General features: G+C 43.7%; 1 protein-coding gene across 1 annotated transcript in view; it reads right to left on the reverse strand.

The window, feature by feature from the left end:
• MSH3 (mutS homolog 3) overlaps positions 1-21,685 on the reverse strand; it is a 95,119-nt gene that overhangs the window by 34,678 nt on the left and 38,756 nt on the right. The window contains exons 11-13 of the mRNA XM_077790100.1: positions 17,237-17,321; positions 16,558-16,667; positions 5,859-5,991 (exon numbers count right to left, since the gene is read on the reverse strand). Of these exons, the coding sequence (XP_077646226.1) occupies positions 5,859-5,991; positions 16,558-16,667; positions 17,237-17,321 (328 nt within the window). The remainder of the gene's footprint in view (positions 1-5,858; positions 5,992-16,557; positions 16,668-17,236; positions 17,322-21,685) is intronic.

A 21,685-nucleotide genomic window follows, 5' to 3' on the forward strand; every position in this document is an offset into this window, starting at 1 on the left:
TTCCTTCCCACACTCAAATGCAAGAACTAAGGAAATCCTCTCATTTATTACAGTGCAGTTATTCCCAAGGAATGTCTGTACCCAAACGCAGAATCAAGTATTAGCCAAAATGCAATTTAACCACAGTTAGGAATTCAGGAGGGCCACAGACACTGCACCCTGAATGCTCCTGGAAAACCTAAGCTCATCTATTTTACAGAACCACAGAGTTCTGTGGGACAGAAGACACACATTAGAAGGTTTCCCTGCAAATGCTCAAATTTTTCTGTAATTTTCTTTTTGCCTGCTCTCAGGCACATACACTCCTGTGTGTGCTTACCACTAACCCATAATGCAACAATGACCATCATGTAAAAGTGCTATCAGACAGCACAATTTCCCTTTCCATTGAATTAATCCAAATATCTCTAGTTTTACTCTTTTGTATTACACTAACTGCACTGTTTCGTTGCTGTTAACACCCTTCAAATATCTCCAAGCCTTCTGTTCTCTTTTAATGATCAATGTAACTAAAAAAAAAAAAAAACCAAAAAATAGTCTTTTAGTCTTGCTTCATAAACAATCCATTTTTCTGCCTCATGAAAACTCTGGGTTTCCTCTGCACTTGCTGCAATTTATCATCATCTTTCTGATAATCTGGGATTTACTGCTTCTGTCTTACAACAAAATTAAACAAAATAATAAAGAAGTAAATATGTCAACAGTGTTTGAAGTCAAAGCACAGAGGAAAGGCCTGAAACTAAACAAATGATAAATCCCAGCTCGGACTCCAAGTCAAATAAAACACTTTCTGACTGATTGCATCACCATCACCATCCTCACCCATGGGGATGAGGGCTAAAATCCTGCCAGGTTTCTCCAGATGTGCCCAGGAGGTCCCTGATGGCAGCAGCGTGATGCACAGGACAGGGGAATGAGCAAATGTGCACACCCAGAAATGCATCAGCTGCACAGGGCAGCTCATCAGGGTGGGGGGTTAATTGTTATTTCTTTAAAGAAGGAAATAAAGGGCCCTGATCAGTGCATGACCTGTAAGAGTGGGGGAAAGGAGGTGTTGGTGGGCACAGGTGAGGACACCTGGCTGAGGTGTTTGCAACAAGGCTGGTGAGGCTGCTGAAGCTCAGGTTTCACAGAGAGGAGAAAGCTGCATCTCAGGGCACCTAAAACAACTCCTGAAGTTATGAGGTTTGTCAGAAGATGGTTCATAAGCACTCCTAAATCGGATGGCTGACAGGACACTGTAAAACTCACCTGATGAGTTAAAACCCGTTTGATTCTGTGACTACAAGCCTTTGGAGAGAGGGAAATTCACCGTGTTTTACTGCAAACAGTCTTGTTAAACAGGTGTCACCCCAAGAACGGGGTGAGCATAGCTTTTCTGTGCTTATTCAGTGTTCCTGTTCCCCCTCGCTCTACGTTAGTAACACTGCAGGACCTTGCATGTAAAATTTAATGTCTCCACTGCAGAAATCATTTACTAAGCAAACAGATAACTTGGAACAGACACATTCAAATAACTCTGAAAATCTGGGCTCCATCACAGCGGGACTGATTCCATTCAAATCCTAGGTAACCCCACAAAGATACACACTGTGTCATAGATAGAGGCTTTTAGAATCCAGTAAGAATTGTTTACACAAAGCAGGATTAACAGTCTTGCATTCACAGAAGATTCTCACAAGCTGATCCAATGCTATTTTTGAAGTCTGCTTTTGAGATGACACCAATGACAGCCATAATTTCTCTGGCACTGGAGAAATAACCTCAGAGCTGACAGTGGTGCCAAACAATAGTTTCAACCAGAAGTTTATCAAAGTGTCCTGCAAATGGATGCAGGGAAGATCACAGAGATCTAACACCCTCTCAGCAACACTGACAGCAATTCAGCCCAGTCAGAATTACTGAAATTGTTTCCAACAGAGACCAACAGCCAACAGCCACCAACCACTTTTGACTGCAAGGTAAAAGTGTTTCAAATTAAAAGAAAATATGGGTGTCTAAATGCAATATACATTTATCACTCCTTTCAAATTGTAATTCTCACCTTTATCTCTTTAGCATAGGGAGTAGACTTTGGTTTGGGAGAAATGAGGTATTTAATTTTAAGAATATTAAGTCCCCTTGTTATGACTTTATATTAATCAGCTTAACAGGGAACAGTTTGCTCAAATCAGCATTTATCATTGCAAACCTAAAAATATCTGTGATGCAGAGTCTTTAAGAGATTAAAAGTGTGGTATAAGCAAGATGTGCATGATATTACCATAGTAGGAAAAAAAAAAAAAAAAGGAAAAAATACAAGGTACATGTAAGCTGAAGTCAAAGGATCATCGTATGGGGAAAGTGGATTTAAAATGTATTTACTATTCTACACAAATAGTAACTAATTACTTGGGCTATGTAACAGGTATTAATTTCACACAAGAAAAAACAAACCAAAAAGCCAAACCATAACATTTTTCTCTGACTCTTCTGAAACTTACACCCTCTTCAATGGAGTATCAAATGCACCTTCCAGGGAAGGGTGTATTTTCAGCACCACTGAACGACTTTAACACTTGGCACCCAGCTGAGCTGCACCCTTGTCCTCTGAGGAGCCTGACTGTGCCCCAGAAATTGTGAAATATTCACTGGAAAGGGGAAGGCAGCACACAGCCCCGGCAGGAAACCTTCAGAGCCTGACCCAGAACTGAACAGGTTTTCCCAGGGGCAGAACACGTGGTGGTAAGGTTTGATTATTGCTCTCCCTCCTTAGGGAAACAGCTCCCCTTTAATCTGTTTTGTACATCTAATGGCCAATTGTTATGATAATTCCTTTGGTGACTGTGCTTTAGTCAAAAAATAATGTTTACTGGGCGAAGGGTACAAATAAGATAAACATTTATGGGTTGAGCCTGTGTAAATATTTATCTTCTGAAACACACTGAAAACACAGGAATGAAAACAGCAAGAAACATCAGGTTGGCCCTGCAGGACACATTTCCAAAAGTACAAATGGCATGTTTACCCTGTAGTGGCTGTAAAACCTGCTCAAACATCGGTCACTGACCCTCTTTTGCCACACTCTAAGACAAGGCTGAACAGGCTCCACTTCAAATGAGGCAAAAAAAGTAGGGTTGTGCCATTTGTACAGGGAACGCCTGTGGTGCAAACTGTGCTGGGTGATTGGTGATTCTCCTCCGAGCACCACCTCTGCCACCAAGGCCTGGTTCTGCACCAGCTCCAGGCACTACTCAGACAAAACTCAGTAAAATTCCCTGTTTCTCAGATTCCTTTGCAGCCTGCCTCTGAGTGCCACCCAGAAGTGGTCACACATTTCATCTCCAGCCACCCTTCTTCTCTCCTCTGCAGTTGGGAGCATTTTCTGGTCGAGTGCTGGACCTGCAGGAACTGAGAGCACCAACCAGTCCTTGTGGAGTAATTCCTCTCTCCACAGCAACTGCAACATTGCTTTTGCCTCCTTAGCCACTCCCTCAGTCCTTTTCCAGGCTGGGACAAAATCACAGCTGGACCTGGTAATACCCAAGGTAATACCCAACTCCCACTGTCAAAATACTGTTCTAATTCCAGAGTGGTTATACCTGGGGTAAATCAGATACAGGTCTTGGTGGTTTGAGGTGATGGGAACTTGTGAAGGGCCAGGTTAACAATTACCAGCTTGAATTATGCTATCAGATACGATAGCAGGCTTTGAAAAAAAAAAAAAAAGAAAGAAAAGAGTAATTCAGACGAGGAAAACAAACAGACAGTGATGTCCTTGACCACAAGAGTTCCCATCAGGATGCTTTGCCTTGCAGACCATTATGCTGCCTTCATTTCCTTCTGTCTTCTCCAGAGGTTACTGGTGCCCAGGGCTTTGCACAATACAATTTCTGCAGTGGCTCACCTGAATGTAAAAAACATTCCAAGGAATGTTTAAAATGACTGAGACACCCCAGCCACGTCTGTACACTTCAGGCTCTCCTTGCACAGCACACCTCCTCAAATAATGCCTTCACTGAAGTGTGAAGGGCCTGGAGGATGAAATGCTTGTCACATTCACCTATTTTTCCTGTAGCTGACACTGAACTAACAAGCACACTCCTTCAGTGAAGCCATCAGAGTGTTCCACTCGGAGTCCTGGATCCCTTAAGGGAATGAAATGGCACTGAACTTCACTCTGGACATGTGGGAGATGGAATTAACAGAGCTGCAAGGCTGTAGTAGGAACTGAAATGGCAGCACTCACTGCAGGGAGGGAACTCAAAATAATCCATGAAACCCATTTGCTCCACGCTCTTGAATATGTATCTGCTTTGCTGGGGCCTCTCTTCACTCCATGTTCACCATCTATGCTTTGGAATCAGGTTCCCAAAGTTAGATTTTGATTCTTTACTGGAAACAGACCACGTCTCTCAGGTTCATTGCCATCTCCTCAAAGTCCTACATGTCCACAGGGATCACTCAGTGCTTCAGGTCCTCTCCAGAGTGCTCTGCACAACCCAGGCTTTTAGCTTTTACCAGGGGAAGCAAAGCCATCACATCAGAAGTGTGTGCTTAGAGCTTTCCCCCCTCATTTACCCTTTTTAGGGAGTCTGCTGGAGCTTTTCTCCCCTCCTGCAGCTTCCTTCCAACATCTGACTCACTAAACACATCTTCATGCTGCAGTGGCTGCTGTTCAGACACTCTGCATTGTCACCTCATCTCAAAAACCACACGAAAATCCAGGTCTCTGCATGGCTCCACCTAAAAGTGAGCCTACAGCTGGGAAAGGCAAGCAGCTCTACAGCAGGGAGGGACATCTGAAGAAATAAGTACACACAGAAAATAAAGCAAAGCCAAACAAACCAAGGAAAAACCCCACAGGGCAGCAGCAGAGCAGTTCCAGAATATTGTGAAAAGCAGATACATTCCTAGAAACCTGTGTATGAAACTGAAATTAGTTAAACTTAAATAAGAAGTGAAATTATCTAATTCCTGGGCAGTTGTTTGGACAAAGAAACCAAACAATTTTATCATGTGAATATGGTACACTTTAGAGGATGGGCAAAGTGGTGCACACTCCCTCTTTTCACAGCCTTCCTTAAGGCTGGACTTATCCATTCCCTGAAACACACAAGCCTTTCCAAGAGCCAAACACTGCAGGGCTTTAAAAATTGTACAATAACTGGGTTTCAGATTTTCAGAGACAGGAAATGGTTATGCTGTACCATCCAAAAAATTTCAACTTTGCTCTCAATTCTACCCATATATTCCTTTATCTAAAAAAAAAACCTGTCAAAACAGGTAGAGCAGTAGAGCAGTGAAATAAAAGAACACGAAGTACTCCACAGGTGCCATTGGCACATTAGTCTGCTTCAGCTAAGAATTGTCAGTGCCTCATCTCTCATAAGCAGTTCCTATTAGAATGTGGACCTGAGGTCCAAACTGGAGAATTTACAAGCAAACCAACATTCATTTGCAAACAGCTAGCAGCAGCCAAGTGGTTCCCCTTGCACGTGTGATTTTAGATAAGCATATGGAATGCAAAGCTTTGGTTCAAAGGCAAATAACAATTGATGGCAAAAGGGCCTATTGCACCATCCCACCCCCCTGAATCCAGACACAAAATCATGAGTGCTGCACACGTTTGCCTCTCAGCACTAGCAGTCCAAAGCATGTGCTTTAGAACCCTACCAGACATTTCTGTCAGCTCATCACTGACACAGAGCAAGGTTTCACCACATCTGGTTCCTATAAACCCACAGCCCTTTAGGATGCCAGCCTCAGTTCTGCTAAGCAGAAAACATTGTAAAAAAAACCATGCAAAACCAAAGGAGTACACTAAGACAGAATGATGCTGTTTAGAAAACAATAAATTAGTGAAATGATGGGTGTACCTTCTTGTGGAAAACACTGCAGAGGCCTCTCTCCAAATCTGGCAGCTTACAAAGAAGATTTTGAATCTGACCAAACACACTGGATTCTGACAGCAGAATTTCAGACACAGCATCAAGACGGGCATTTATTTCACTGCAAAAGAAGAACAATATTTAAAACTTGTGTTTCTCTGAGGGGTAGGGGGAGGCAGTGAACCTCTTCCTCTGGTTTGTTTTGGGTTGATTTGCTTTATTCTTTGACTAATGCCACATCCTCATGAGCAGGCTAGGAGAAGAACTGAGGAATGCAGAGAATCTTGGGATTTCATTCCAACTGCAAGCCAGATCCTGGACATGAGCTCATTCTCCCCTGTCTGTACTCACATAGTGCCCAATTGCACGTGCTCCTGATGTTGGGAACAACGAACCCTGACGATTACACCCCAAATGTGTGCCTGGAGGAGGACAGAGGGCTTGGAGCTCACACCTGCACCCCATGTACCACACTCTACCCCAGCAGGTTGCAGACACCCCTTACCATTTTGTCCCCCTGTCTTATCCTCACCAGTGATTCGTAATTACTTGGATCAGCACTGTGTTGGTTTTTCTACCTTTTTTTTTTTTGCTAAAACCTGTAACATTTATCTCCCTGTTTCTGTGACTGAAGTCACAGAAACATCCTCCTGAAGTGAGGAAACACTTTTTTTAATGAAAAGAGGTGATTCCCTAGCACTCAGCAGGTTCCTTACAATTATTTTCTTAAAAGCAAAGGGCTGCAGAAATGGGCAACAACCACCAAGTTTCACTCAAGTTTTTACAGAGTTTCCTCTGTGTCCTTCCAGCATATCCATGGACTGGCTGCAGATTGCAAAGATGACTCCACTTCTGCTTCCCATGCAACCAAATTGCCTTCCTGCACTGGGAGTGGGGGTCACTGGGTGCATCCAAAGCCCATCCACCCAGCAGCTCAAGGAGGAATCAGTCCTTTGATGCAGACACTCCACATCCCAGACAACTGTGTGCAAAAGCAGCCCAGCCCACGTTCTCAAGGACCAGCGAGGTGCTCAGAGCTCAGCCAGCACAGAGGGATGGGAACTAAGGATGCAAAACAAACTTAAGATTTTTGTAAGATTGCCTGCCTTGCCCGTGGCTTCTACTGCAGAGGTTTCAGGCCAGTTGCCAGTGTGGCTGCTCATAAATAATGTCCATGAGGAAATCAAAGAAATCAGGCACCTCCACAGGCTGCAGACATTACAACAGTGCAGCAGTCAGAGGCCTCTGGCCCTGAAGACAGCTGAATCTAAGAGTCCTTGAAATTTTATTGCACCTCATGTGAAAGGGGAAATCATGCCTGGCTGTGCTCTCAGCTAAACACAAATCTAACAGCCCTCATGTGCCAGGATTGCTTCAGTGCCACACTTCTTTATGCCAGACAGTAACAGCAGCTCCTGGTGTTACCTCCAGACAAGACCCTGATGCCCAGAGCAGGGATCTGGGGGCTCAGGATGGCCACAGCAGCAGGGACAGCCTCTGCTGCTGGTGCCACTGCCATCCCTGGATGGGACAGGCTCTCTGACAGCACCAGAGCACTCCCCAGGGCTGGGGCTGTCCCAGCCCTGAGGAGGACGGGAAGGTCACACCTGGCAGGCACAGCTTGAGCATCCTGCTTCAGGTCACAAGAACACCTGAGCCACTGCCCCAGCAACGCCAACACACTCATTTTCAAATCTCCCCCACTCCTGTGGGCAGCCAGGCACCTTGGAAGCAGGTCCCACTGACAGCAGCTCACAGGGAGGAACCTGAGCAGGACTGGCAGAGCCACAGAACACCCTGAGCACACAGCTCCAGCACCAGCCAACATCTGCAGTGACGTCCTGAAGGGTCAGTGTCACCACCCACAACCCCATTTTCGTGGATAATTACTGACACTTGCTGTACTTGAAACCCTGGAACACTTCTCCTCCACATGAGAGAGTACTGAGCTATTAAATTAGACACATATGTACCTTAAAGAAGATAAAAACCTTCATTTTTCATTATTTAAAAGCACTGTAAGCAGCAGAACTCTGTTACTTAATTTAAACAGCACTATTTCTATGTGGCTAGCTGGAAACTGGCAGTAATATGTAAAATAGGTGCAGATATTTGAAAAACTCCTCCCTGCAAAGCTTAATCTGCACTTTAATCATCCTCACATATGGCTGTGTTACTGGAGCTCCAGTAATCTAGAACTAAGCATCCATACAGTTTTTCTGCTTTAATCCCACAAATAAGAAAGGGCCAGGAAAATGGCATTCAGTACCAAATGACCCGGTTTTTTCCACCTGTAAAGAAAACTGAGTGGGATTCCTATTTCAAAATTCAGAAAGTACAGCAAAGAATTGTCTAAAACACCATATACCCATCAGGAAGGAAAGAATGGGGTGAGATACCATAAAAAGACATGATGAGTTACGAAGTATGTTTTTAAACATCAAATATTTAGATATTTAATATATAAATATTTAAAGTAACAAACATTTTATTGAGTGCCAATGTATAAATATATGTATTACACTGATCAGTTGCTAAGCCATCTCTGAAGGAATCTGTTCTGCTCTGTGCAGTTTGGGGCAGCCAATCTCTGCACGGTCTGGAAAAGAATTCCACCACCAGAAAACCTGGGTCTAACTTTATGCAAAGAAACTCAACAGCCAGCTAAACTGGCTACCACTTCATGCTGCATTTAGGTGCAGTATTAGCCTGTCCTTTCTCATCTGTATAAACCATGACAGCAATCTGAGCTTTATCCAATTTTCCAAGCAATCTTCTGTGGAATAATGTAACATAATTCAGTTGACTAAAAGCAATACTCTTACTTCTGCCATACCCTCCCATCTAAGAATAGCATCATTAATACAATACTAAAATCACTTTTCAGTGTATTTAAACATAACAAAATCTAACTGCAGAATTGTTATTGTAGTCATTTAAAAGAACTACTTGAAGTGAAATAATGAGATACTCCCCTGCATTATTCTGCTGCCAAAGAGTGAACAATACAGAAAATTAGAAACGTGAAGAAGATGTTTGAATCCTGAACTAAAAATTATTTTGACAAAGCAGAATGCTGCAGACACGAAAGCAGTGCACTGAATTAACATCTGAGCAGCCTAAACAGGATTGCTGGTTGCTCGTGTGGCAACAGAGATCTGCTGGTCTCTCCTGCAGCAAAAAACCCCAACATTTTTAGATGTGATAATATATCTTTACATTCAAAGCAGAGTGAAATTGATAACGTGCTATACAAGAACTAAGGATATTTTCATTAATGTAAGGTATTATTATTTAAATACAAGGTAAATAAATACAAGTTTATCAGAAATCTCTTAACTTATGCTAAATGCACACAGTATGGATTTATTCATCATGCTAAGGACACAACTCAAGAATGATGTATACAGTTAAGATTATTTTATTAAATCTACTCTAGGACAACAGTGATGTGCAGACCTGTCACTCACAGGAATTCAACCCCTTAAAGAAACATAATTAAGGGTATGAGACAACAAACATTGCTTCCCACGGACTACGGTATCTAAGTCAAAGCCTAGCAGCCTGCTAAACTGCAGCATTGTAAAGAATGAAAATGTATCATCTAAATTACTAATTTATGTATTATTATTATTTTCTGACCTCCCCTCAGACCACAGCTGACTAGAAGACTTTGGATGAGCTGATTAAGTTAAAGACTGTGTTAAATGGTACAGAGTGTCCCCTGCTTTAGACCACTCCTTTCCACAACAGGCAATTAAAGCCACCAAAGCCCACAGCCCTGGTAGCATTACCATTTTGCAGTCCATAAACTCAGGATGTCCTTCCACAGGACAAGCAGACTAAGACTTATATTATAAACAGTGCAGTGAAATTTAAGTGAAACCTAAAAATATTAAGCATCCTTCTGGAGCCGTTCACTTGTTTTTTACGTATTTTACTCCCAAAACTCCTGATGCCTCATGCCTCTCCAGAGAGGTCCAACAGGAGAGGACAATCTCCCTGAATGGATCTCAAATACTGAGCAGCAGTGCACAAGCACCCTAAACTTTAGCTTCACATCTGTTAAAAGAACGTCCAAAAAATGCAAATGGCAATCAAACACTTTTGTTTATGCTCATATACAACGTATTCCAGCTATTTGTGCCTAAAAAGGGAACAATTAGCTACTTTAGCCAACATGAATGAATGCCTGATTGCTCCATTTATAAGGAATTAGACACAGCAAAGGGACCAAAACATAGCTAAGCAAAAATGAATCAATACATGTGATGATGCTGCAATCTTTTTCTTTCCCAAACAATTTTGAGATCTCAGGCATATGCTGTAACCTGCATTTGTGCATTTTATACTGGCACTGATTCTATAAAATTGTTATTCTTAGGAGGAAAATTTAGCTCTGCTGCAGGATCAGTGGATTATATTCAGAAATTTCTGCTGGGGAAAAAAGTCCTGCTCTGGATGAAGATGGCATCAAATAGTAACCAGTTTAAGTCCAAAATAAGATGGGACAAGGACATTTAGACAGTTTGTTTTACCACCCTGATATTTTAATTTTGAGAACAAGGACAAAGTCAAACTTGAAAGACTTTCCTTTAGAATTATACTTTGTGTATAGAAGTATAAATAAAGCAGCACTCAATACATTCAAAGTGAGAAAATGTAGAACAAGACATTATTTTATATTAGAAAAGCCATGTCATTGCCAATCTCACTGTAAAGGGACCCTCTTCTTCCCATTTCTACAGTAGATATCCTCCAAGCAAGTCATGTTGCATTAGTAATGCTAATTTACACTTCCTCTTCTTCAGGAGAACATAAGGAACTGTCTGTAGTCCTGAACTGTGCAGCTCTGAATTTTCCACATTGCCAGTCCTTCTAAGCTCCTGTGGACAAAGCATATTCAGACTAACAGCAATTATCAATACCATCCCACAAGGCTTTAATATTATAAAAGAATCATCTCGTCCAGAACTGGAAGAAACAGGAGACAAAGTATACTGGAATCCCAGGGAAAAAGTGGAAATCCAGTTTTTGAGAGGTGATTAAAAATTTGGTTTCTCTGAAGCACAAAGCTAAGTTTGACATGTTTTTGGAAACTGCCTAAACAGATACAATTTTCTCCTTTCTTGAGATTTAAACATCAGCTTCAACTAAAAAAGGATCAGGTTATCTTGGTGTCGTTTGGCTATAAATAAATGCAGGCACATGATATGTAACACTAAAAATCTAAGAGAGACAAAAGAATATAAAATAAATACAGTCCAGGCACTTGTGGGTAACTCAATCTGTTTAAACTACTTCAAGCACTGAAACCCTCAAACACTTGTAGAGAGCACACCAAAGAGAGATTACTGTGCAAACTGGTATATTCATATCACACAGCCTTCCAGTTTATCTCACACACATCCCTAAGCTTTTAAAATTTTGCATTAGAAATTCTGCTAACTCAAAGGAAGCACTTTTGCAGCAGCGGCCAACAGCAGCCAGGTTCTCCCCAGTTCCAGAGCACGGTCTCTTCCTCCTCCACAGCTAAATTTCTCCAGTTTTGAGAAGTTCAGCTCCAGCCAGCTTTGACAAGGCTGTGTGTTTGGTACACCCAGAAAATAGATTTCCTAGGAACTGTGCAAGAATCAACAGCTGAGCAAGGCACAGACACAAATTAATGCCCAGCCAGGAAAAGGATGCCGTGTTAATTTGTGTTAATTTGTCCGTTTGTGCTGCAGATGGGCAATCAGCACACCTGGGGAAGAGAAAGGCAAAGGAGAATCTGGAAGGGAGGAGGGAGGCAGTATTAACCATGGATAGCACAGGCAGGGAAGGACACATTCTGCAGAGGTGAGGTTTCAGATGGGTCATGTGCAGGGCTGTGTCTATACGGGACAACATCCAAAATAAACAACAAAACAAGAGATTACAACCAGAGCCAGGTTTGCTCAGCCAGGCCCATGTGAGCCTTATCTTTCTCCTCCTCATGTAGGGACTGAAGAAGCACTGGCTTTTGACATCAGCCTCAAGGGTTCTGAGATCTATTTCCCATTAGGAAAGAAATTATTTGTAACTGCTGCACTGTGATAATTCACTTGTGGGGAATTTTGGAAGGAATTCGAGATGGGATCTTTGAAATGCTTTTGATAATATGATTTATTTTTCTTATCTTTTACATAGGCAGGAAGGGTGAGTTCAGATCACATCTTCACTGCATGGCTCAGAAGGTCACAAGACCTCTAGTTACAAGACCTTTTAAGGAATTATTGACCAATAAAACAGTGCTTACAAGGATATTTATGTTTTTGATCCAATCCTTAAATATTTCGCCTTATGGACTCATGCGACAGTGTAAGCTTTCTTTGCCAATTATGTTATGACACACAAACGTACAGCACTGCAGTCTAAACTTCTTGTTTATCTTTGTAACTACTTTTATTTTTTCTATATCTTAAACTATAAAACTCTAAAATTCCCTTTCCTTAGTTTAACATGTCTCTGCTTTAAACCATAAATCCACATTCTGCCTTCCAGCACCTGAGTTTGGAAACCTTTTCCAAGGTGTGAGATCAAACCCTGTGTTTAATTCTAAGCTTTGGCTCACGGGCCCAAAGTTCTGAGAGTTCCCTGCATTTCAGATTCCACACCCCTGGGTGCTGAGAGCTGTCCTGAGCCCCTTGGCTGCTCTGCTGCCCTTCCTGCTGGAACCTCATGGCCTGAGGGGGGACAGCAGCCTTCCCTCACCCACAAATGCTCCAGGCCATCACCTCCTTCTCTTCCACTCCACTTACAGACACCAGGTGAGAAAGGCACGCGATGGAACTTGGATTTCAGAGGTAAGACAACACTTCTATAACCCACAAACACCTAACTTCTGCAGAAAAAACAACCTTCCTCATTCCTCCTAAAAAGCTCAGTTGCTACAGACTGATAGATGCTTATCTCATTATCTTTGTGTTCCCAGGTGAGTAAGACAGGACACTACACGCGTCTTGGTTAAACTTTCTTCTGCCATTTCTTTTTCTCCCAAATGTACACATCTTGTTTCTACATGTATTGCATCACTGATGATTTAAAGAGCATCTTCAGGCTTGCCCAAATGAGTCTGTACACATTCCATCTTTATTCACCCTAATGTATGGTTTCTTCACAGGAAATTTAGTCATCATCCCAAGTGATTTTCAACTCTAAGGCATAAAGCAGTAATTACACCCTCTCACTTCTTGATACACCTACTCACTGACTGGAAAAGATGCAGTACAGAAGCCTTACTTCCTCTGAGAATGTCACTCCAGGAGGCACAGGTGAATTGCAATTATGGAATGTTCTCTGAGTGCATTTGTGTGCATTACTGGGAACAATATTGCCAGATGCCTCATGCACTAACTATGTAAAATTACAACTTGAGAGTCAGAAAGGAACAAGTACACAGAGCAAAATGGCTTCTTTAGCTTCAAGCAGTAGTGCGGAGCACCATCACCTCCAGCCACAGCACCCTGAAAATGCCAAGGTTCACTCTCCAGGAGCAGGAAGGAGCAGAGGGGCAAGAGGAGGAAATAAAGCCTGTGAAGCTGGTTCTGCACTGAGACAAGGAGGATGTAAACTGAACACATTGGTTAGAAAGAGACCTGAAGTGCTGGGGAAACAGACTCTGCCTGCTGTGCTGGGCAGGAGGAAGAGCTCCATTTCCCTGAGGAGCAGTGCCTGAGCTGCTGCCCAGGGGCATGGTCACTCGCCATGGTCACTCCCTGTGGTCACTAGCCATGGTCACTCCCTGTGGTCACTCGCCATGGTCACTCACTGTGGTCACTCCCTGCAGTCACTCACTGCGGTCACTCACTGCGGTCACTCACTGGGGTCACTCGCCGTGGTCACTCCCTGTGCTCACTAGCCATGATCACTCTCTGTGGTCACTCCCTGTGGTCACTCGCCATGGTCACTCGCTGTGGTCACTCACTGTGGTCCCTTGCTGTGGTCCCTTGCTATGGTCACTCAGCATGGTCACTCACTGTGGTCACTCGCTGTGGTCCCTCGCTGTGGTCACTCACTGTGGTCCCTCGCTGTGGTCACTCCCTGTGGTCACTCGCCATGGCCACTCGCTGTGGTCCCTCGCTGTGGTCCCTCGCTGTGGTCAATCCCTGTGGTCACTCGCTGCGGTCACTCGCTGCGGTCACTCGCTGCGGTCACTCGCTGCGGTCACTCGCTGTGGTCACTAGCTGTGGTCACTAACTGTGGTCCCTTGCTGTGGTCACTCGCTGTGGTCCCTCCCTGCGGTCACTCCCTGCGGTCACTCCCTGCGGTCACTCCCTGCGGTCCCTCCCTGTGGTCACTCCCTGCGGTCACTCCCTGCGGTCCCTCCCTGTGGTCACTCCCTGCGGTCACTCCCTGCGGTCACTCGCCGCGGTCCCTCCCTGTGGTCACTCGCTGTGGTCACTCCCCGCGGTCCCTTGCTGCGGTCCCTCCCTGTGGTCACTCTCTGCGGTCACTCCCTGCGGTCCCTCCCTGTGGTCCCTCCCTGCGGTCACTCCCCGCGGTCACTCCCCGCGGTCACTCCCCGCGGTCACTCTCCGTGGTCCCTACCTGTGGTCACTCCCTGTGGTCACTTCCTGCGGTCCCTCCCTGTGGTCACTCCCTGCGGTCCCTCCCCGTGGTCACTCCCTGCGGTCCCTCGCCGCGGTCCCTCCCCGCGGTCCCTCCCTGTGGTCCCTCCCTGTGGTCACTCCCCGCGGTCCCTCCCTGTGGTCACTCGCTGTGGTCACTCCCCGCGGTCCCTTGCTGCGGTCCCTCCCTGTGGTCACTCCCCGCGGTCCCTTGCTGCGGTCCCTCCCTGTGGTCCCTCCCTGTGGTCCCTCCCTGCGGTCACTCCCCGTGGTCACTCGCTGTGGTCCCTCCCTGCGGTCACTCCCTGCGGTCCCTCCCTGCGGTCCCTCGCCGCGGTCCCTCCCTGCGGTCACTCCCTGTGGTCACTCACTGCGGTCACTCCCCGCGGTCCCTCCCTGTGGTCCCTCCCTGTGGTCACTCCCCGCGGTCCCTCCCTGTGGTCACTCCCTGCGGTCACTCCCTGCGGTCCCTCCCTGTGGTCCCTCCCTGCGGTCACTCCCTGCAGTCACTCACTGCAGTCACTCGCTGTGGTCCCTCCCTGCGGTCACTCCCCGTGGTCACTCGCTGTGGTCACTCCCCGCGGTCACTCCCCGCGGTCCCTCCCTGCGGTCACTCCCTGTGGTCACTCCCTGCGATCCCTCGCCATGGTCACTCCCTGTGGTCACTCCCTGCGGTCCCTCCCCGTGGTCACTCGCTGTGGTCACTCCCCGCGGTCACTCCCCGCGGTCACTCCCTGCGGTCACTCCCTGCGGTCACTCCCCGCGGTCCCTCGGGCCAGCCCCGGGAGGAGCTGAGCCGTCCTGCCCAGGGCCATGCTCCGTGCTCTGGCTCCCTCCGCTGACAGCTGCACACACCGAGCCGGCTTGTCTCCAGGGCAGGCAGGGAAATAAACTGATTTATTTACACTCAGCCCTGCAAAGCAGCCCCAATTTCCACCCGAATGCTTTTCAGGACACAATGCCCCGAGTAACCCCCATGCTGTTTAGGATGGTTACATCAAAAGTTTTTGGAAGTGGGAAAGATACATGAAAGCTATTATTATAATAATTTTAAAAAACAAACAAACAAGGGGTCACTGAAATTAACTTATTAGAAAAAGGCTAATAAGAAAATTAAGCAGTGATGCTGCAGAAGTACAGCGCTTTAACATACTACATTTGGTCAAGGAAAAAAGATTGCTTCTGAAGAAACTGGTAAATTACCAGCAACAGCAAGATGCTAAAGCACTGGCATATCTCACTATTTAAACCTGTCGAAAAGTAATGAACATTAAAACTGCTTAATTTATTTTCAACAGTGTAAGAGGGGAAAAATACTGTGGATAACAAAGTTAAAAGATCTCATGTAAGCTAAACTGAAGGGAACAGAGTGACAACTTCACTGAACTCTACACTGACAGTGCCCAGGAAACGTATCCAAATGAATGGACCCAAAACCTCAAATTGTGGGCAAATCCAGCCCAAGGACTCAACACTGCTGTTTACTACACATTCAACCACAACACCCAAATCGAGTCTGCCAAGAGAAATCAGAAAGGATGGAGTCCATCTCAGAATTGAGACACGTGAAAACCAGCAGAATACTGCTACAAAAAACAGCATTTCTAAAGCACTGCTAAATGTGGCCAAATAATCATCACCTCTCAGGATTAATGAAAAGGAACCCTCTCCTGTGCAATACATTGCATACAGGGATAACAAAAGCATCCATAGCTACTTTAGATGAAATTAAACATGTTAGGGATGTAAATACTTGTGAAGCAAGGAAACTATCCAACATTAACGGGCAAGTTAAGGAACAAAACAACCTCCAATCCGAGGTCATCCTCATCCATTGTTTGAAAAAGGATACAGAATTAGAATGGTGCCCACTCTGATTTCTGCAGAGGAATTTCTAACTTGGTCCAAACACACTATTTATCTGAGCCCAAAGGAGTTCAACTCCTTCAAACCTAAATTTAACACCCATCACTGCTGTTGTGCCATTTGCTGTGCAGACTGCTGTGGATCTCAGGTCCTCAGGATAAACAAATTCCCTGGGCACACTCAGCATCACAACTAGAAAACAGAGGTTTAGCCCAGGGTAAGGAACCACTCACCTCAGTTTCAGGAGGGGCTGGGTCACCCATTTCTTCAATCTTCGACGTCCAAACGAAGTTTTAGTGTGGTCCAAGACCCAGAGCAGGCTTCCTTTTGTTTTCATGTCAGTCTGAAATAACGAAAATAACCTAATTATTTTTATCTGAGCAGTCAGTTTTCCAGTGGGAGGATCTTCATATTATTCAAAACATTGCATTTGGGCTTTAAGATATGGCAACTGTACATTCATTATCTATTTCCTTCATCAACAATGCCTTACATGAAGAACCTCCAGGAGTTATAAAATACTTAATTATGCTTTTCCTTTAGCTAGAAAATGGTTCTTGGGAAATGACCAGGATCAATTAAACAGTTAAAATAAGTCTGTGCTCTGAGCAGGAGCACAAAAACAAGCCCTACTGCAGACATCACTCAACTGCAGTTGCTGAAGAAATTAAACTTCAGGTAAGTTCCTTGTTAGTCAAAGTGCAGCACAGTTCCTAACTCATACTAAAAGCTAATACACATTAAATTCATTTATGCTTCTGAAAATGTTATCTCCCTTCAGTCTGATCCCATTTAAAATAATTTAAGACTTATGGGTCAGATTTGCAAACCTGATGAACTTCATTGGGAAAAGTACGTCAAACAGCCGTGAAAATCTCCGCATTTATTTTAAAAAGTTACATTTGTCCTTACCTGATTCTGTAAAATTTCAAGATTTTTCATTGTTGTCCCATTAAGTGTCATGTATTCAGCTTCACTGGACAACTGTTTGAAATTGCTGGGGAGAGGAATTTCAGATGTTGTATCTCAAATTTGGGCATGGGTAGAACACTGAAACACTCTCAGGTTTCTCACATTAGAGAATTCAACAGCTTTGCAAATAAATCTTTAAAAGTCAAGTAATAAATTAAAATCTCTTCAAATATATAAAAGCACTGAACACTAGTAACTTCTTTTAACTTTCAGCTTGGGAAAATAGAATTACAGACCTCTTCTCCATTTCCTACAATGACTCTGATAAAGCTCAGAACAAAACCCAGCCCTCCTGTTATCTAACCCTTTTCCACTAAGTGGTTAATTTATTCAGTTTACAATTTAGCAATGACAGGACGAACAATTAATAATTCAAGAATGGAACAAATTTTTAACACAACTCATCACCAAAATATTGTATCAAAATACACATTTCTTTTTACTACTGCTGCAAATTTAAACAGCCTGCAAGTGTAATTATGTAGGAAAACAGAAACAGAGGAGATTGAAACCATTTTATTTCGTTTCAATATAAAATAACCATGACCAAAATCACTGGACTTCTTGAGACTCATTAGCAGAACTGGATGAGACCAACCCAAAGGTTGTGTTACTTGAGAATCACCTTTAATAAAATAATGGTATGAGCTGTGCAATCATATTAGGCCTGACCATCATTTCAGTCTCAGACACACACAGAGTAGTCAGGACTGTGAAGTGCCATGTCCTCACTAAATGCTTCTGACAAATCAAGTCATGATTGTCTGCATTAATCATCCTGCTGACTGCCCTTTGCACAGAATCTAGGACACTCTTTGCTGTCCTAGACTAAGCAGAACCACTTGCTGGGCAAGATTTAAAGCAGTTTTACTTGACTTTTTTGACTCACAAGAAGTTTTCCAGTGCTTTCAATTTTAATGCCTCTGGAAAAGTACTTGAATGCTCTACCTTTTCCTGTTAGACACACACAGCTGCATTGCTGCTACACTAAAACAAGAACACAAAGCACCAAAACTTTCAGAAATATGAAATATTCAAAGACTAATCTTATATATTTATGTCATATGCAGGTGCTTGGGCCTGCTACCAATTTTTTTCCAAAATAATGGGTCAAATTAGAAGTATTTTCCACAGAATTGTAAAAAAAGCAGATTCAACTGAGGGCCCTCAAGAAGTTTAATGACAGCTTGGAAGTACAGCTGACTCAGAACTGTACCCATAGTCATAATTATTCTGCTTTGTGTGCTATTTCAGAAACCAAGGAAATTGACCAGCAAAAGAAAACACTGGAGGCAAAACCAGCAACACTTTCCAAATTACACAACATTGTAAGCAACAAAACAATACTTATTTTTATTATCCTCAGTCACAACTGCTGATGCTGGCAAAAATTAATTAGGAATGATTTCTGCTTGGCTCCCATTCCCTGCATGAAACAACAAATCCCATCTGCTCCAAAAGCACCTTTCTGCATCCAGGACCAACTGCAGTTTCCCAGTTTGCCATGCTCCAGCCTCTGGTCTCAAACCCAGCTGGGTGAGAGCCAAGAGGATGCTCCTGGGAATCCCTGTCACATCAGAGCTTCGGGATGGTGGATTTCTCTGCCTCTGGTGCTGCCTGGCTTTTGAGCACACAGCACAGGACACACTCTGCTCACAGCAGGGCTGCTCAGGAGCGCCTGCAGACAACTCACTCTGCTCCACTGCACAGTGCATCTACCCTTCTTTCACAGTGTATTTACAGTTCTTTCAGATCAGACAAGCTGGAGTTGTTTTCACAGCATAAATTATGTGTGTCTTACATTACCCAGGTGTTTTCTTTATCGGAGTTACTTCACCTGCTATTAATCGTGGTAATTGAGAGTTTAGAGTACATGAGTAACAGCCAAGATCAACTGCAGGATATGCCCAACCAACAATTCCACATGTCACAGCACAGAACATGTTTTGCTTCCACCCACTCATCTTCCTTCAGTTTGGGATCAGAACTTGATAAAAATGTGAAAAAAAAACACAACACATTCTTTATAAGGCATTTAGAGACCAAATGGCAGGAGGAGGTTGTAGGTAACTATTAAATGAGGGCTGGTTTTGCAGCAAAGGTCTCAGCACAAGCCTTGTGCTGCTGACAGCCCTCCCTGCACTGCTGACAGCAATCCAGAAATCTCTGGGGCAGGACCACGAGGCCAAAACTCCTCCTGTAGGTGAAACTGTGACCCCAGCTTCCAAGCACAGCCCTGCAACAGCCTGAGCACTCCAGCAGCACACAGCCCAAGCTGTGGAAAGAGCTGGCAAGGCCACAACAGCAGCGTGGCAAGGCAGGGGTAAGAGGAAGGGAAAGAGTAAACAAGCAGAAGTTTCCAGGGAGCTTCAGGAATCTTACAGGGAACACTCATGAAAATGAGGCTCCTGTCCATAAAATTACTTTTTCGGAGCAGGACCACACGATGATGAGTATGGAAAGGTTACTGTTCTGCTTCAGGACAGCAAAGCACATCCCCAGACTTCAGTAATTATGTGTAACTGGAGAAACTGGATCATCTGTGTCATTTTCTCAGTACTTAAGGGGTTTATAAAAAAAAGTGAGAACAACTTTCTACACAGACAGTTAGGACAAGGCGGAACAGCTTTAAACTAAGGTAGGATAGATTTCGTTTCACGCAGGAACTGTGCCCTGTGGCTGCCCCTGGGTCCCTGGCAGTGTCCAAGGCCAGGCTGGACACTGGGGGATGGCAGAAGGTGTCCCTGCCGTGGCAGGGGTGACACTGGAGAAACCTGAAAGTCACTTCTGACCCCAACCAGCCTGGCATTCTGTGACTTTACCTCTCGAAAAGCTTGCAGTGAATGGTGGTTTTAATGTGCTGTGTTCATTATTTCCTCCATAGGAGATAATACATTTAATTTCATACTCAGTATCTCAGCCTAAGTGATTTCATGCTATTTAGATCAGGAACTTTCAACTACTTTAATTTTCCAAATCTCTAATGTTTCTGAGAAAAGCTGCAAGGCACCCTGAAAGCAACAGGTTTTCTTTGCTCAATTACCTTTTACAGAGCTCCAGGGTCTATGTCTTTGACATCTCTAGCAGTGAATAAACCACTAAATGAACTTAGACAAGAAGAAATGCAGGAACCCCTAAAAGCTTTAAGAAGTAAAAACAAGTCTCTTCATTTTCCAGAAGCACTAATTTTCTTTAGGTTTCATACCAAAGATATTTACCACAATCTGTGTAGCAAAGGATGTCAAGTCCAAGACTGTTTTGTATTTAATTAACCAGGTTTAAATTCATTAGTGAGCATTTCCATGGGGCTAGAACTTTTGATATGAATCCCTTTTTGTTTTGTGTATGATTTCCTGCATTTCTTGAAGTTCATCCATCACTGTTCAAAACTTACAAACTTCTATCTACAAAGTCTCTCTCCTCCATATCCAACATGCTGGAAAACACAGAAGTAAAATTAGAATACAACACAACACATTTCCTCAGCAACTCCTATGCCAGTGATCATTTTTTCAAACAAAACCAGATACTCAAATGTACTTAAAAACCTCTCATAGGTGTGTACTAACTTCTTGACAAAAGCCTTTAATAAAGGTCTCTCCATATGCAAAGGTATTAGAACACACGGATTAACAAAAACTTGTACCATTCATTATTAATCTATTTTTACTTGCTGCTGGAACTCTAAATCAGCCTAGCCATAGCTTGGGCTCCTGCTGCAGCAGAAATCTTTATTTCTTTGTAATGTTTTTCTTTTTTTTGAGGATCTTACAAGTATATTTAAAAGCTTCATCAAAATATTAGAGCAAAATCTGCTTCCCCCCACTACTGAGGATTCCTTGACTCACATGGTAACTCATGACTCTTCCTACTAAACTGAAATGGAATTTTTTTCAGCTGGGAGAAGACTGTCCAAAGAAGGTACAAAGGTGTAATGGATTTTTCTTCCTATCAAACAGGTCTTCATCCAGACCTGTGACACATTAACCAACTGAAAACCACCTCACAACTCCCACTTCATGCTCATCTGTATGTGCTCACTGACCTGAATTCTTCTAGGAATTTCAAGCTGCCTGACAATGCAATGGAAGTTATTTCTCTTCTATTTCCTAATTCAGGATATTAATGAGCCTGACATAATTTGCTTAAGTCTTTCACTGTTCAGTATTTAGACAGCATTTCACTGGCATTAGGAAAAAAATATTGAAGTTGTTTTTTTCTGAATATTTGGCTCAGTCTGTTGATCCCCATGAAACACCACAAGCAGAAAGTGGAACTCAGCATTGGGTAGTTGAAGCACAAAGGCTTTAGAAAGAAATACAGCAGAATCCAAGCTCCTGACCACAAAGTTATCTTAAGAAATGTTATTTTATTCACAGAACTTCACCC

This window comes from Lonchura striata, chromosome Z, assembly GCF_046129695.1.
Source record: "Lonchura striata isolate bLonStr1 chromosome Z, bLonStr1.mat, whole genome shotgun sequence".
In the NCBI taxonomy this organism is placed as follows: domain Eukaryota; kingdom Metazoa; phylum Chordata; class Aves; order Passeriformes; family Estrildidae; genus Lonchura; species Lonchura striata.